Below are 18,644 nucleotides of genomic sequence, written 5' to 3' on the forward strand. Positions count from 1 at the left end.
GTCTTGGGAGGGCTAGGATGCAGGCTCCATCTCCGCCCCGCAGAGTGGGTTAAGGATCCCACGTTGCTGCAGCTGTGGCTTAGTTCACAGCTGCAGCTCAGATCTGATCACCGGCCCTGGGAGCTCCATATGCTGTTGTTTGATTTTCTGTTACTTTTGGCTGTGTTTGAATACGTCATGTAAATGAGTATAAAAGTTTTTTTCTAATAATATTCTAAAGTAAACATAGATTAAAATCTACTTCTAATATTTCTTAGATTTCACTTTTTGTTCCCTTAGAATTAAACCTGGAGGGGCAGCCAAAAATGTCAACTTGTTCAATAAAAGACTCTAAGCCTGGAGTCTCAAAGAATACTGTGTTTAGAAAGCCTGCAAAAGTGATTTTCAATTTAGATCAAACTACACAAGATTCAAAGCTAGAACAACCATGGAAAAAAAATCTTTTCGAAAGAGTGCAGGCAAGAGCCCAGGCAATGCAGCAGAAAATCATAGATAAGGAAAATCTGAAGAAGGAACTAGAAAAAAAGACTGAAGAAAAACTCCCCAAGGATAATTTGGCCAAAGAGTGGTTTAATACCGAAACCATGACACTGAACACTCGTGCATACTTGCTCGATAAACTTCTACCCACCTTAGTTCCTGGAATGGAAAAAATGTTAATGCAAGTGGAAAAGAAAAAGCTTTTGACAGAAGCTGATATTCCAACCAAGTTTGATCCAATTAACCATTTGGGGGAATACTTAATGAGAAACAATCCTAATTATATCAAAGATGTAGAACTCTCTGGTTACCAGAGAGTGATGAGAGATGTCACAGAAGACCTGAAGATGTATGTTCCAAATACTATCTACAACAGGTACAATTTGTTGCATTTTCAGTTAATGATCTGGCTCCTTACATTGAAAAGCAAGTACAACAATAATGTAACCATACAAATAGGACAAGTGATTTTATAGTTCTTCAGAAAGTATTTATTGAGCTAATTCTATGTGCTTCATTATTTATAAGGCACTATGAAGACTGACAAGATATATTAAGTTCCTTGTATTCATGAATTTAGTTATCTCACTAGGATCCCAAGTATATGATTATTTATCATCTGTCTTCTTGCACTGGAAAGTAAGCTCTATGAGAGCAGAGACTTAAAAGTGTAACTTTTCAGGCAGGTAATATGTTTCATCTGGTTCAAAAGCCAAAATTTATAAAGAGTTACACAGAGAAAACTTCCTCTCCCATTCTTATCCTCCATCCACCCAGTGCTCCACCGCTGTTATAAATAACTAAATTCGCCTTAGTTTTCAACAGATCCTTTCAGAGTTATACGGGGAGATAACTGTATTCATAAGCAAATGTAAATATAGATCTTAATTTTCTTCCTTTTATACAAAAGCATGTGAATGAGTTCAAGTATTTTTCTCTTTCACCTGCCATTTATCTTATGTAGAGGATTTTTTATTTCTATGTGGTCAAATTTATTTACCTTTATTTTATGTCTTCTGAACTTTGAATCATTAACATTTCATTTCAAGATGTTAAAAGAATTGTCCCAGAGTTCCCGTTGTGGGTCAGCTGCTTAAAAACCCAACTAATATCCATGCAGATGTGGGTTTGATCCCTGGCCTTGCTCAGTGGGTTAAGGATCTGGTGTTGTCACCAAGCTGTGGCATAGGTCACAGATGCAGCTCAGATGTAGCCTTGCTGTGGCTGTGGTATAGACCAATAGCTGCAGCTCCCCGATTTAACCCCTAGCCTGGGAACTTCCATATGCTGCACAGGTGTGGCCCTAAAAAGAAAGAGAGAGAGAGAAAAAGAATTATCCCATGTTATCTTCTGGAATTATTACTCTTTTAATTTTCATTTATATATTGATCCATTTAGAATTTATCCTAGTGTAAGATGTAAGATATGTATCCACCCTTTTCCTTTCCCAAATAGCTATGTTGTAGGCCCAATAACAATTATTGAATAGTCTGGATTTGTCCCACTGTTTTGAGATAAGCCTTTAATACACATACATTTTGAGTGTATTTCTGGATTTATCTATCTTATATTGGTCTATCACCTTATTCATGCACCACCACCACACTACTTTAATCCTTGAGACTTTTAAATATATTTCAATAAATTTGACTGTCCTCTTCCCATTATTTGTTCTTCTTTTCTAATCACTACTTTCTATTCTTGTGTGTTTCCTTTTTAATATGAACTTTAGGATTGATTCATCTAAAGTAGGGGGGCGAGAGACAACACCAAAACAAATATTTTTAGTTTTTTTTAATTTTTTTGAACTCAGATTAAGTTTATTCATTAATTAAGGGGAAATCGACATCTTTTATAATCACAAGTGTTTCTGTTTGATAATGGGTATATTTCCATTTGCTCTTCTTATTTTGTATCAATCAGTATTGTCTTAAAGTTTTTTTGTCTATGTTTGCATTGCTTGTTACATTTATTCTTAGTTATTTTATCATTTTTTTGTTGCCGTCGTAAGTGGGACTTTTTTATTACATTTTCTAGTTGCGGTTTTAATATATGAAAGATATTAATTTATGTATACTTTGTACTTACTGCTTATAGTAAAATTTTAATTGATTTCTTGGGTTTCCTAGAGAGACAACCATATTGTCTGCAAATAACAGAAATTTGTCATCTTCCTTTTCAATTTTTAGACTTCTAATATCTTTCTAACCCAACTACACTGGCCATTACCTCCAATATAGTGTTAAATAATAGTGGTGATATGGGCATCCTTGTCTCATTTGTGACTTTAGTAGAGATTATTCTTATATTAGTACTTCACTATGAACAGTTTCTAAAAAATACAAAAAATAGTACCATAACTATTCCTTTTGAATCTAAAAAGATGTATTTTATCACATTAGGAAAAATACACCTAAATTCTATATTTTAGAGTTACTTTTAAAAATCAAGAATGAGTGTTGATTGTGTCAAATGTATTTACAACACCTAAGAAGATAATAATTTGGTTTTCATCCGAGATCCATTAATGATGAATTTTATTAATAGACTTCCTAATTTTGAGCTGTTTTAGAATGCCTGAAATAAATCCCACTGTGTTGCTATGTATGTAAATTACAGTGAAATATGCTTCTGACTAATAGGATGGAATAAATGTTTAACACTTTCTTTTTAATTATAGATTTTCAGAATATTTTTTAATGTTTTTAATTTATTTTTGGCCATGCCCATCGCATGCAGAAGTTCCCAGGCTAGAGACTGAGCCCAAGCCTCAGCAGTGACAACACCAAGTTCTTAACCACTAGGCCACCAGGGAACTCATTTTTTTTTATTTATTTTTTCAAAATATTATATGTATTATATCTCTTCCTATCTATCTCGATAGTCACTTTTTGACTATGGCAACAAGTGCAAGATTTTTTTCCCTTTTGGGAAGAGTTCTTGTTTGAGTAACCTTATGGACACAAGGATTTTAATATATAGTCAATGTATTTTAATCCATTATAGTCATTTTTATTTTGTGATGCTCAGTTTGACCCAACTTTGGCTCCTGTGTTTTCCTGACATTACTCTTTTAGTCTTTGAAAGCTTCATGCAATTTTGGAAGGATTCTTAGTTCCTTTTAATGGAGATCACTCTTCTGGGATGCTGGGAGCTAGGAATGTTCATCAATATTGTCATTCCTTCTAGGCTCTTTCAAGACTAACAAATATAATTTTTAAAAATAATGAGTTTAGGAGTTCTCGTCGTGGCACAGTGGTTAACGAATCCGACTAGGAACCATGAGGTTGTGGGTTCGATCCCTACCCTTGCTCAGTGGGTTAATGATCCGGCGTTGCCATGAGCTGTGGTGTAGGTTGCAGACGTGGCTCGGATCCCGCGTTGCTGTGGCTCTGGCGTAGGCCGGTGGCTACAGCTCCAATTGGACCCCTAGCCTGGGAACCTCAATATGCCGTGGGAGCGGCCCAAAGAAATAGCAAAAAAAAAGACAAAAAAAATAATAATGAGTTTATATTGATAACTTCATGTCAAATATTTTAGGATTTTTACCTAATTCCTTGATTTTTTTGTATTTGTGTCTCTTTATTTTACACTGAAAATCTTGGCAGAATTACTTTATCTTATAATTCGTATAAAATAGCTTCAAAATAATATTAGCAGTACGCCTACAAATAGGAAAACTGATAAATGAGGTTTTAGATTTATTTGCAGTTTTTTTATCCTTAGACTATATCCTGCTAAGTGTGTATAAGTAAAAGATACAAAAACCAGAAACCAGGTGTTAAGTTCCTTTATAAGCAGAGAAAAGTCTTTTTAACCATGACACAAAATTATAAAAATATCGATGAATTTGATTACATAAAAATTAAAATTTTTTGCTTGGAAAATTGGGTCACAACAACTTGTTTCTGTTGTTGTGTACAAAAGTAATCATATACAACATGTAAATGAATAAGCATGACCGTGTTCCAATAAAATTTTATTTATGGGTACTAAAATTAGAATTATAGAAGTCCTAAATACCACAAAATATTATTCTTATTTTGGTTCTTAAAAACTACTTCAAAATATAACAACAACTTTAGATTTTTGAGTTGTATAAAACCAGGCAGCAGTCCAAATTTGACCCCAGAACTGTAGTTTGCAGACCCATGGTCTAGATGATATCTGTTAGATTTCTTCCAGATCTAAGAAACAAATAGGACACTCTGAATCTCTAATTCTCTTCCTGAAAATCTGTATTTTCCTTTTAATGTCCTTTAACATGGAAACATACTAAAATATAGAAAGGGGAGTTCCCGTCATGTCTCAGTGGTTAGCGAATCTGACTAGGAACCATAGATTGCAGATTCCATCCCTGGCCTCGATCAGTGGGTTAAGGATCCGGTACTGCCACAAGCTGTGGTGTAGGTCACAGATGCAGCTAAAATCTGACGTTGCAGTGACTGTGATTGTGGCATAGGCCTGCAGCTGCAGCTCTGATTTGACCCCGAGCCAAGGAACTTCCACATGCTGCTGGTGCAGCCATAAAAATATATTTTTTAAAAACCCAAATCAAAACAAAGCAAAAAAAGTGTTTTTATTTTCAGTTGAAACAGTCTTTCTCAGACTATTGTTGCCTACCAATGGCATCAGAATTAACTTGGGTGCTTGGTTTAAGTACAGAGTCCTAGCTTCTTCCTCAGATCTTCTGAATCAGAATTCATAGGAAATGAATTTTTTTTTTTTTAGGGCCGCACCCACAGCATATGGAAGTTCCCAGGCTTCCAACACAGCCATAGCATCATGGGATCTTGTGCAGCTCATGGCCTATACTGCAGCTCACTGTGATGCTGGATTCTTAACCCACTGAGTGGGGCCAGAGATCGAACCCATATCCTCATGGATACTAGTCAGGTTCGTTACCACTGAGCCACAAGGGGAACTCCTAGGAATGCATTTAAAACAGTTTCCACATGAGACTGTTATGCCCACTAAGGTTTCAAGACTAATCATTTAGAAAAACCAAATTAAGGGAGTTTTAGTATAGTGAAAATTCCAACAGCAGCAGGGAGCAGTGTCATTAAATTTAATAAATAGCTTAAAGAATATTTCCATTCACCATCTGTTACTGTAGAGCAAGAAATTAGATTTGCATTTAGATTTATTTACATAAAAATATTTAAAATTTGGGAACTGATATTAAGAATATAAATCAATATAGTGACAGATACTTCCTCCTGTTGGGGGTTTATAAATCTTAATCAGTACATAAGGCATTTATCATTATCTATAATAAAAAAATAATGGGTACACAAGGACTCTGGTCTTGTTTCAATTGCTATCCAATGACACAACACAAGAGGATTTATTTCTTTCACTGGGAGTGAACTAGGGATTTCTTGAACTGGGATTTTAAATATTTAGGGTCATTTGAAGCTTAAAGAGAATCCTAGTTTCTATTGGAGCAATACTTTTGTCAAAAATATCATGAAAGAGTTAAAGTAGTCAAAGGTGTTTTCTTTGCCTAGATTGTCAGAATTAGGGTTTCATCTTCCTCTGTCAAAAATCCAAGATCTCAGAGTTCCCATTGTGGCTCAGTGGGTTGAAAACCTGATTAGTATCTATGAGGATGCGGGTTCAGTCCTTGGCTTCACACACAAGGTGCGCCATAAATCCCAGATGTGGCTTGGATCCTATGTTGCTGTGGGGACCTAAGCTTTTAAATTCTCTGAACTTGGAGTTCCCGTTGTGGTGCAGTGAAAAGGAATCTGACTAGGAACCATGAGGTTGTGGGTTCTATCCCTAGCCTCGCTCAGTGGGTTAAGGATCTGGCGTTGCCATGGGCTGTGGTATAGGCTGGCACCAACAGCTCCGATTAGACCCCTAGCCTGGGAACCTCCATATGCTGCAGGTGCGGCCTTAAAAAAGACAAAAGACCAAAGGGGGGGAAAAAAAAGAAAGAAAGAAAAAGAGTAACTTTAAATAAATAAATTCTCTGAACTTTATCATTGTGTGGTTCTCAATCCATTAGAGAGATTTGGAAAAGTCTATTCATTTTAGGAATGAGAGTTTTCTTATTTATGTTCAGGGAAAAGGGAAAAATAATATTTGTTTGGTTTGTCAAGACTTTATCTTCTGGTGATAATTTTAAAGCATTGATTTGACTCAACCCGATCTGAAAATTTTTCATCTGCCTATTTCTCTGTACAAAAAGAGATTAATCTTTTTTGGTGTCTAAGTACAATAGATAAAGAAGGCACTTCTTACTGATTCTGAACGGTTTTTACAGTGGTAGCCATCATCTGAAGAATAAAATGTCACTGCTATTTGTAAGCTTTACGTATGCAATATACTTTTATTGCTTTTCCTCAGGGCTTCTGAAAGACAGATATGAACTGAAGTGGACTATACTTCTTATGTGTAAATTTGCAAAGCTGATAAGGAAGTTGGGTTTGTGTCATTTTGCTTTTCTTCATATTTTCTTTTCTTTTGACATCTTTATTTTAGCATCTTTTCCCTCTGTTTCTTGATCCGTCCAGTTCGTAGGAATTCATGTTCTATGTCACTATTGCCTTATTATGAATATTGTGAAAAATATTTTCTCTTAAAATAAGACTACAAACTTTCAATAGCCTGATTATGGTGATGGTTACACATATTTATATGTGATGAAATTCCTACAACTATGCATCAAACAGGTTAATTTTACTATATGACATTTTGAAAAATAAAAAGTTAAAGTTTGGAAAAAGGATTACAGCAAAAGATGATTAATGTTAGAATTTTACGCTATTGCAGAGCAGCAGGGCCTATTATACTATAAATTTCCCTACTTTTCTCCCAGTCCTGAATCCACTGTCCTGATCCTACAATGAGAGTTCAAATGAATCAAGAAGTAGATCTAAGAGACCCAAAAAACTCGGGCAGCATAGTGATGCATACCCAATTCTGGCATGGTCATAATCTCTGATATCTGCATCTGTTGTTTATTTCATAATCACTGTGGTGGTGGTGGGGAGCTCTGTGCTGCGTCTTGAGGTATCTTTTCAGCATTTTTCCTGTGGCTCATCTTTATTAGCCTTAAGGACTAATAATAATGAAACACTTAATCTGGGAAGAGAAAGAATCGCAAAGAAATATTCCATAAAACTACATTCTCTACCACAGCTGCATAAATGAGAAAAATAAGTCTATATAAATGCTAAAACATTGAGGCTACTCAAACCCCCCAAAAAAAAAAACTAAAAGGGAAAGAGACACAAACCTTTGTTTTACTTATAATAATTCCTTGAAAATTAACTTAAGTTCCATGTTCAATGAATTTAGGCAGACTCTGTGACAAAAATTCATCGTGTATATTTCTGTTGGAATATGGTGTCTGCAAAGGGTTTGAAGATTCACTTCAGGAGTTCCCGTCGTGGCACAGTGGTTAACGAATCCGACTAAGAACCATGAGGTTGCGGGTTCGGTCCCTGCCCTTGCTCAGTGGGTTAACGATCCGGCGTTGCTGTGAGCTGTAGTGTAGGTTGCAGACGCGGCTCGGATCCCGCGTGGCTGTGGCTCTGGCGTAGGCCAGTGGCTACAGCTCCGATTTGACCCCTAGCCTGGGAACCTCCATATGCCGCAGGAGCGGCCCAAGAAAATGGCAAAAAGACAAAAAAAAAAAAAAAAAAGATTCACTTCAAGGTATTTACTTTCAGTATTTAAAAAAAAACCCTCAAAATGTTTAACTCATCCTTACAAGATGCCAGCACTAAAACTTGGCAAGACGGAGGGAATGTTTCATCCTTTATATGGGTCTTCCTCAGTTGCCAGGAGACAGTGACTTCCTAGACAGATGTCTGTCTGTTCATACTTAACACCAGCTGCCACCCCTTTACTTAGCCAAACCCTTGTGATTACATGATGCTAGGAAATCCCATAGGTGCTTCTCCCACAGATGATATTCTTAATACTAATCATATTGTCCTTCTGTATTGAATATAATATTTTATTAATCCAGTAAAACAGATCATGCCAAAATTGAGTAGATAGATAAGGGAACTTTTTATAGTAATATTTGAATGACTATTATGCCCAATGATACGTAGTATGGTAGAGACTTTTTCTAAGCAAATTGTACTTTTATTCAACCTTTGTAGTAATAATGCATGTACAATGACTACTTTCATATCCATCTCTAAACCACACTCTGTTGTATATGTATTTATATTATTATGTACTTATAAATTCTCTCTTACAGAGAGAGAAATCATGGTCTCACTGGATGCTGTCTTAATGTCACACACCCCCCACACACACTCCCTCCCCACACACACCGCAGTAGGTCTCTGGTCCTGCTTCAGTGGCATGGAACATTCCTCATGTTAAAAAGCCAGAGGTAGAGGAGTTCCTGTTGTGGCTCACTGGGTTAAGAACCCAACTAGTATCCATGAGGCTGCAGGTTCAATCCTGGCCTTGCTCAGGGGTTAAGGATCCAACATTGCCACAAGCTGTGGCGTAGGTCACAGACACGGCTAAGATCTGGCATTGCTGTGGCTATGGCATAGGCTGGAAGCTGCAGTTCTGATTTGACCCCTAGCCCGGGAACTTCCATATGCTGCAGGTGTGGCCTTTAAAAAAATAGAGACAGAGGTAGAGTTCCTAAGTCAAGTTCATCCCACCTAGGGCTGGACGTTTGGCTATAATGCCCAACAAGATGTGGTGGTTGTGGAATATTAACAACTAAGACTATCCAAGATGTCTAGAAATTTCTAGGATTTTCCAGATAATTCTATTGATTCATTTTAAACTATCCAGTAACTGATACCCTCAGAAGAAGACAGGAATTTTTCAGTTTATAGAAGAGAACAGATTGAAGGCCTTATGTTCAAGTCTTCTGCCTTGGTTTATATATCCTCTGTCCTAGCTCAGTTCTACGCCATCAAAAAAGATGCTTCCCAGGCCTCCAGTGGCTTCTGCCTTGCTCTTACTCCTCCAGGAAGGTGGCTCAAGTGGAACTCAATCACAGCCTCATTTGGAAATAGGTAATCTTCACCATCAAATCCAGCCTCAAAGGTTGGAGGCACTAGATCTGAGGTACCAGTGACAATGAATTCAGACCACCAAGCCCTAACTTAGTCCACCTAGGCCAGATAGGCTGCATGTTTTTGCACCTCAATTTTTATTATCTTCTAATAAAACTAGACACTAGCTAGATGTCCTCTCCTCTAATCCAGAGTGCCAGCTTTCTCTATCTCCATTCCTTTCTCTGGCTGCCTAATTTCTTCTTGTCCTTCAAGAAGCAGCCCAAGTATCACTTCTGGGATTCCTTCTGTCACATCTGGTCTGAATTAGGTACTGTTTCTTTTTTTTAAATTATATAGAGAGGCTAGAGGTCTAATTGGAGCCACAGCTGCTGGCCTACACCACAGCCATAGCAACACCAGATCTGAGCCGCGTCGACCTACACCACAGCTCACAACAACGCCAGATCCTTAACCCACTGAGCAAGGCCAGGGATCGAACCTGCAACCTCATGGTTCCTAGTTGGATTCATTTCCACTGAGCCACGGTTGGAACTCCAAGGTACTGTTTCTTTATACTCCTGAAGTACCCATAGGCTATTGTCAGCCCTTAGCACATTATAATATAATTCTTTATTTACCTCCCCATAATCTCTTCAAAGACAGGAATGATTTTCTATCTTATCTGTATTTCCAACACTGAGCAAGGTGTTTGGCATGAGTTGGGACTCAGTAAATATTTGTTAGATGTATGAATTAATAACTTAAATTTATTGAGGCATCTTCACAATCAGTATTTATCGCATAATTACTCAGTGCTCAATGTTGAGCCAAAACTTATAGGAAAAAAAATATAAAATTTGGTTCTTGTCATGAGGAGCTTATATATTCTAGTTGGAGAAATACAATTAAAACGTACCTAAATTTATCAAAACAGTTGTCCATATACACTCTCCCTACTTCCTGAACTTTTATCAACTTGTTCTATCTGGCCTTTGTTCTACACTCTTCTCAATAATTATCATTTACCAATATCACAACCTTCTCTCTGCTTCTAGGCCTGGTGCAAAGTTTGAAATCTTCATTTTACTTGTCCTCTTAGCAGTGTTTAATAATATTGGCCACTTTCTCCTTGAAATACTGTTTCCCTTCCTTGTATGATATCATTCTTTGCTAGTTTTCCCGCTATTGGTCTAATCCTTCTCAGTGTCTTTTGCTGGTTCATTCTTTGCTACCTGATCTTCAAATATTAAGATTCCTTAAGGCATGGTTCTCCTATCACTACATAATCCATCCCTGAGTGCCCTCATTCCAACACTTAATGTCTCTTAGATTTGTATCTCTAGCCCAAACACCCTTTTGTGCTCCAAACCAGTATATTTAACTATCTGTTCAATATCTGCACTTAGATGTCTCTAAGCACCTCAGTTTCAACAAGTCTTTACTTGGTTATCCATCTAGATTCTTAAATCAAAACCGGAGGGATCAACCTTAACACCTCCTGCATCCTCACTGCTCACTTCCAGTCAATCATTAAGCCTTGCTGAATTTACCTCCTTCTTTCAAATCTGTTTTTTTCTGACCCTCTCTACTGTTGCCACCCTAGTCTAAGCTACATCATTTGTCACCTGCACTATTGCAACAGCCTCCTAATTGGTATGTTTATATCCATCCTTGCCCTCTTCCAGTCTAGTCTTTACCTGTAACTGAAGTGATCTTTTAAAAATTTTTATGGCCACATTCATGGCATGTGGAAGTCCCTGGGCCAGGGATTGAATCTAAGCCACAACTGTAACTTATTATACCATAGCCATAGCAATACTGGATCCTTTAACTTACTGCACCACAGCTGGAACTCTTGAAGTTTTTTAAAGGTTAATTTTATCACATTTTTCCCCACTGTGAAACATTCAATGATATGCCTTTACTTTTAGGATAAAGACCAAAATCCTTATGTAGGCCTATAAAAACTTCCTTGTATGACCTGGTCTCTGACTTCTAGCCCTGGCTCCTGCCTCTCTCATTCTCACACTTGATACTCCAGGCATATAGAATTTCAAAAAAAAACTTCAATTCTTCAAATATACATGCTTCTTTCCACCTCAGGGTCTTTTCATGTGTCATTACTTCTTCTCCTTCCTCTTTATCTTATCCTACCAGTCCTTCAGAATTCACCTCCAATACCCCTTCATCATGAATTTGGGTCAAAAACTTCCTTTATATATTTCCTCATCCTATCCTGTGTTTCTTCTTCATTTTACTTTACAATTATAATGGGTTGTTTCTTCTGCTGTAATGTGAGCACGAACTATGTCTATCATATTCACCATTGAATCCCCAGCATCAAATCCCCAACTGTGTTGTGTGAGTAATTCTCAATAAATATTTGTTAAATGAATTATCTAGCGTATTCCAGTCGGGCTTTTGCTCTCAGGATGAAAGTTTTCTTGTGTATGTTTTTTTTTAGATACAAAAGATTATTATGAGATATGTCTTAATTTGGAGCAATTGAGTGTTTAACTTTGAAATCTCTAGAATTAAACATCAGTACTTAAGGGAGAGGCTATGATAAATGTTAGTCATTTTATAAAATTCCAACTAGGGCTAATTATTTAGCTGTTCAAATATCATTGGTTAACCAGTAACTTAGATTTTTCTTAAGTCATTACACCTTATGTCAGGAACCTCGTTCATAATAAGGTATATGTTGAATAAACAGAAGAAAATAAGAATTAAGTATAATAATTAAGTAGGCGTGTATCATGTATGTATTTTTATAGGACTACTCATTACAGGAATGATAGGGACATGCTCCAGGAATGGCAAGAAGTCCAATTTAGCTTTGTGAGATGAAGACCATTCGAGCTTAAAAACTAACAAACGAAAACTGAATTTATTAACTTGCCAGCAAAGGAGTATACACCAATGAAGAAGTCACTGACTAGTTTGCAGAGGGGAAAAATTCAAGAGTTTTTAACCATTAGGAAGGGAGATTTATAGTGGTTATACTTACTACGACTGAAGATGATCACACCATACAGAGACAGAATGTGTCCATAGGTTTGTACATGATTGATTAAAACAAATCCTAGGAGTTCCCGTCGTGGCTCAGCAGAAACAAATCCATGAGGAAACAGGTTCAATCCCTGGCATTGCTCAGTGGGTTAAGGATCCGGTGTGGCTGTGAGCTGTGGTGTAGGTTGCAGATGCAGCTTGGATCCTGAGTTGCTGTGGCTGTGGTGTAAGGCCAGCGGGTACAGCTCCGATTCTACCCCTAGCCTGGGAACTTCCATATGCTGTGGGTGCGGCCCTAAAAAGACAGGAAAAAAAAACAAATCCTATTGTTCAGCAGTCAAGAAAGAGTCTTCAGTTATGTTAGGAATGGTCTGGTGTACTGGGGTCACTCAAAGTTCATGGTCATTATCCACTTAAGCTGGTTAGAACCAGTTTTTATGAAACACAACATTCAGTTCTGATATAATCTAGGCAAATGCTCTAAGGGGGTAGATTTTCCTAACATGGCGTGAATGGATGGATAAAATTTGGATTGTCACAACTAGGGTAGAGAAGCATTTTGACTTCTATTCTTTAATTGGTTAGTTTATACTGTATTTCTCTCTCTGTCTTTTTTTGGGGGGGCACACCTGCAACATATGGAAATTCCCAGGCTAGGGGTCAAATCGGAGCTACAACTGCCAGCCTACACCACAGCCACAGAAACGCAGGATCCTAGCCACATCTGTGACCTACACCACAGCTCATGGCAACACTGGATCCTTAACCCACTGAGCGAGGCCAGGGATGGAACCCACATCCTCATGGATACTAGCCACGTTCGTTATCCTGAGCCACAACAGGAACTCCTACTGTTTGTTTCTTTAAAAGATCTCAAAACACTTGTTAAAATGGGGAAACTGATTTTATTAGTTAGCTCTTGCTACATAACAACATACCTCAAAATTTAGTGGCATCAATAAACATTTGTTCCCTTGTGATTTAGTGGGTTGGTGACTTTGGACTGGGCTCTTGGCTTATCTCTCCTCCACATAATATCAGTTGCACTCATACTTTGCAACAAAATGGCAATTGACAGCTGTAGTCATTTTTCTGTTAGTTGACTGACTATTGGTGGTAAAAGCAAGGGGGGTAACTGGATCATCATCCAGCAGGCTAGCCTAGGCTCATTTCCAAGGTGGTAGTGGAAGAGCTCTTAAGTCCAGCAAAAGAGGGCAAGCCCCAATATTTAAGCCTTTTTCCTTTCTTTTTTTCCAGTTTTATTGTGATTTAATTTATAGCACTTTTCAACTTTATACTTTAATCATATTTGCTAATGGCCTATCGGCCAAAGCAAGTCACATGACCACAGCCAGCCACAAGGGATACAGAAATAGGGAGCTGCAAAGTTACGTTGCATACAAACAGACATGCATACAGGAATGGGAAGAATTTGTGATCATCTTTGCCTTTTACTTCCTTTTCAGTCTCCTCATGTGAATTTATACTTGGAATCTGCTTGCAGGTTATGTCTACCCTATACTACCCAAAGTTAAGAGTTTTGGGTGTTATACAATTCTGTTGATTAATTTAGATATCCTCATGTTTTAGATAAAGCAGATCACAAAAGAGGAATTTTATTCAGTCCCTGAATGAGTTACATAGTCAGTTAAAATCCATCTGGATCATATTTGGGAGTCTCATGTGCAGCGGCCCTGAAGCACAAAACTAAGTTTTATTTCCAAATGTGGGCATTAGTAAGAGGGAGGAAATGATGTCTGAGCTGAGACCTAAAGGATATGGGGGATCTAGCCAAACAAAGAGAGGGAGGAAGCCTTTTCAGGCAGACAGAAACGTGACAGAAATCCAATTTTGTTAATCCACCTTGATTAATAAACATGAGAATCTGGAGACACCCAATACTTATTACACAATATCATTTACTTATCTGTTCTGCATTGGACCCTAAGCTTTATAAAGGCAGAATCCATAGTGGGTGCTCAATAAATGTTTGCGTAATGAGTGAATGAGTAACTGACTTGGTGAGTTCGAATGAGTGGATAATGAATAAAAGCTAAAAGACATAGACACAGAATAGGAGAGGGAGAGAGGGGAAACGGGAGAGGAGAGAAAGTGGAGGAAAAACAGAAAGAAAGCCAGCTGAGGAAGGGACTGGGGCTTCTGAGCTAAGTGGTGGAGGTTTGGCTGCTTTGTAGTTCCATCAGAGGAACTTCGCACTTCCTTTCAAAAGCTAGCTAGTCTTCCGGCACTTCAGAAGTAAGCCCTTCTGCACTGTTAAACAACTTGCCCGTTTTTATTTCCAAACTTCAAAGTTTATTTTTGAAGGCTTATTTTCTCAGAGAATTGTGAAGGCCTTATATGGCCATTAAGTAAAGACTTAGATTTTAGTTGTTTCTTTTGCATTATTAGAGATATCCAATTTACCAGTTCTTACTGAGAATTCTTTTGCATTTCAAAATCTGTCAGATTGCCTTAGTCTTTCTTCTTTGAAAGATGAAGACCTGCCTCAAACATTATTTGAAAAATTTTATTTGAAGCCAGCCACTATTTTCATTATTCTGGGCCATTTTGGTGTTTCGATCAAAACCAGTTCTAGGGTTTTGAAGTCCTAACAGGAATGTTAAACATAGGAACAATAAAATCACATTTCTTCCCCTATTTTCAACCTGGATGATGCAACTCTGTCTGAGTATATAATAGGTAACTATTATGCTCAGAAGCTGTCAAAAGTACTTGACTCTGGCTGGGTGAAGGAAATTGGCAGTAAATATTCCTAGACAGAAACCACAAGTTGGGTCCAAGGCAATAGAATTACCTGAGATGCTTACTATAAATGCAATTTCCAGGCTTCCACCCTAGACTTGGAATCAGAGTCCTTCCAAGATGATTTCTGTAGCCAGGGGAAAAGAGGCCTACCACCTTAAGGCCTTAGTGTGCTTAACTTTGTTTTTAGGGTATATGTGGCATCTTATAGGGCTCTTCTTAGCATTTCATAAGTATGGTATTTAGTTGGGTAAAAAAAAAAAAAAAAGCCTACCTCTATAAAAAGCCAAATAATAGGCAGCTTATGAGTAATGCCATATTCAGTATATGCTGGGGAAAGAAGGATCACTGCAGGCTTTCATCAAGGCAGAGGTCATGAGAGAAGACAGGTACAAAGTTTAAAAGAGAGTCTGAACTCTTGTACTCTGCCATTTGAGCAATCTGCATCAAATCCAATGGTCTTAATTCAACATGTCTTCCATTTCTTTTTCTTTTTTTCTTCCTTTTTTTTTTTTTTTTTGTCTTTTTAGGGCTGCACCTGCGGCATATGGAGATTCCCAGGCTAAGGGTCAGATCGGAGCTGCAGCTACTGGCCTACGCCACAATTACAGCAATGCAGGATCTGAGCCACGTCTGTGACCTACACCTCATGGGAACGCTGGATCCTCAACCCACTGAACAAGGCCAGGGATCGAACCCACGTTCCCAGGGATGCCAGTGAGGTTTGCTAACTACTGAGCCACAACAGGAACTCCAACATGTCTTCTATTTCTACATTCTTCAGAGTATCCAAGATGAAGGAGAATATTAAACAGAAACGAGAACAAAGAGAATCCATAAATGAAGTCAAAGTCAAGGTGGCCAACACACGGAAACATGCTCTGCTGGAGCAGTTCAATGAATGGATTCTAGACCCCAAAGGAATGATTCCTATGATAGTGGTAAGAAAGACAGTAACTGTGAAGGGTACGTGGAGTGGGTGACAAAAGGGTGATTGCAGAGCACTAGAGCCTTCCCTCTAAATTTTCAGTCCTGGAGTTCCTGGTGTGGCACAGTGGAAACAAATCCAACTAGTATCCATGAGGATGCGTGTTTGATCCCTGGCCTCACTCAGTGGGTTGGGGATCCAGTGTTGCCATGAGCTATGGTCTGAGTCACAGATGTGGCTTGGATCCTGTGTTACTGTGGCTATGGTGTAGGCCAGCAGCTGTAGCTCCACTTCTACCCCTAGCCTGGGAACTCCATGTGCCACAGGTGCGGCCCTAAAAAGCAAAAATAAATAAATTTTCGGTCTTGCTGAGGTTAAGTCAATTCTTGACCTGTTTGGCTCATGAAAATTGATTTCTCCAGCTTTCTCTTGAATATTAAAAAGAAAATTCTAGGAGATCCTGTTGTGGCTCAGTGGGCTAAGGACCCAGTGTTCCCTCTGTGAGGATGCAGGTTCGATTCCTGGCCTTGCTCAGTGGGTTAAGGATCTAGCATTGTTACAAGCTGCAGCATAGTTTGCAGATGAGGTTTGGATCTGGAGTTACTGTGACTATGGTATAGGCCTCAGCTGCAGCTCCAATTCTCTGATCTGGGAACTTCCACATGCCGCAGGTATGGTCCTAAACAGAAAGAAAGAAAGGGAGGGAGGGAGGAAAAGAAAAAAAGAAAATGCTAGATATATTTCCAAAATATTGACTCTGGCTAAATTTCACAAACTCTTCATTGCAGACAGGCATGGCTTTCATTTGTTTTTTGTATGTTTGTGACTAATTACTTCTGTGAGCTAAGAGACCATGTCTCTTAGCTGCAGAAAACAACTGTACTCTAAGAGTTAAATATGGTTTCTTTCTTTCTTTCTTTCTTTTTTGTCGTTTTGCCATTTCTTGGGCCGCTCTTGCGGCATATGGAGATTCCCAGGCTAGGGGTCCAATCGGAGCTGTAGCCACCAGCCTACGCCAGAGCCACAGCAACGTGGGATCAGAGCCGCATCTGCGACCTACACCACAGCTCACGGCAATGCCAGATCCCCAACCCACTGAGCAAGGCCAGGGATTGAACCTGCAACCTCATGGTTCCCAGTCAGATTCGTTAACCACTGCGCCACGACAGGAACTCCTGGTTTCTTAAATGTACATAAATGTGAGAATAATTATTGGTTAAATATAATGCCAAGCATATTTTCAGTTCAAAGTGAGTTGCTAAAAATGGACCAAAGAAGACAAGCCATAGACTGGGAGAAAATATTGGCAAAAGATATATCTGATAAAGAAAAATTTTCCAAAATATACAAAGAACTCATAAAATCAACAATAGGGAAACAAATAACATTTTAAAATGGGCAAAAGACCTGAACAGATACATCACCAAATATATACAGATGGCAAATAAGCATATGAAAAGATGTTCAACATATGTCATCAAGGAAATGCAAATTATAACAGCAGTAAGATACCACTACACACCTATCAGAATGTCAAAACCCAGAATATTGACAACACCAAATCCTAGCAAAGCTGTGCAACAACAGAAATTCTCATTCATTGTTGGTAGAAATACAAAATGGTGTGGCCACTTTGGAAGACAGTTTGTCCGTCTCTTTAAACATACTCTTATCTTACGATATAGCTATCGTAGTCCTTGGTATTTACTCAAAGGAGTTGGAAATTTATGTCCACACAAAAGCCTACACTCAGTTGTTTATATAGCTGTATTCATAATTAATAAAACTTGAAAGCAACCAAGATATACTTCAATGGGTAAATGAATAAATGAATGTGGTATATCCAGATAATGTAATATTATTCAGTGCTAAAAAGAAATGAGCTATCAAGCCATGAAAAGACATGGAAGAATCTTTTTTTTTTTTTTTTTGTCTTTTTGCCATTTCTTGGACCGCTCCTGTGGCATATGGAGGTTCCCAGGCTAGGGGTCGAATTGGAGCTGCAGCCACCACCTATGCCAGAGCCACAGAAAGGTGGGATCCAAGCCGCGTCTGCAGCCTACACCATGGCTCATGGCAATGCCGGATCCTTAACCCACTGAGCGAGGCCAGGGATCGAACCTGCAACATCATGGTTCCTAATCGGATTTGTTAACCACTGAGGCACGACGGGAACTCCAACATGGAAGAATCTTAAATGCATATTACTAAGTGAAAGGGGCTAATCTGAAAAGGTTATATACTGAATTATTCTAACTCTATAACAGTCCAGAAAAGGTAAAACTCTGGAGACAGTGAAAACATCAGTGGTTTCCAGGACTGAGGGGTGGGAGTGGGACAGAAACAGGGATGAATAGGCAGAGCACAGAGGAGTTTTAAGGTGGTAAAACAATTCTGTATGATATCATAATTATGGAAACGTCATCATATAATTTTCAAAACCAATAGAATATATAACGCTAATGTAAACT

At 38.3% G+C, this 18,644-nt stretch overlaps 1 protein-coding gene across 1 annotated transcript in view; it reads left to right on the forward strand.

Moving 5' to 3' along the window:
• The first annotated feature begins 283 nt into the window (after positions 1-283).
• The window catches only part of EFCAB5 (EF-hand calcium binding domain 5), a 96,512-nt gene continuing 78,151 nt past the window's right edge, over positions 284-18,644 (forward strand). Inside the window, exons 1-2 of the mRNA XM_047758403.1 lie at positions 284-856; positions 16,030-16,186. Of these exons, the coding sequence (XP_047614359.1) occupies positions 306-856; positions 16,030-16,186 (708 nt within the window). The 5' untranslated portion in view covers positions 284-305. The remainder of the gene's footprint in view (positions 857-16,029; positions 16,187-18,644) is intronic.

This window comes from Phacochoerus africanus, chromosome 14 (assembly GCF_016906955.1).
Source record: "Phacochoerus africanus isolate WHEZ1 chromosome 14, ROS_Pafr_v1, whole genome shotgun sequence".
Taxonomy (NCBI): domain Eukaryota; kingdom Metazoa; phylum Chordata; class Mammalia; order Artiodactyla; family Suidae; genus Phacochoerus; species Phacochoerus africanus.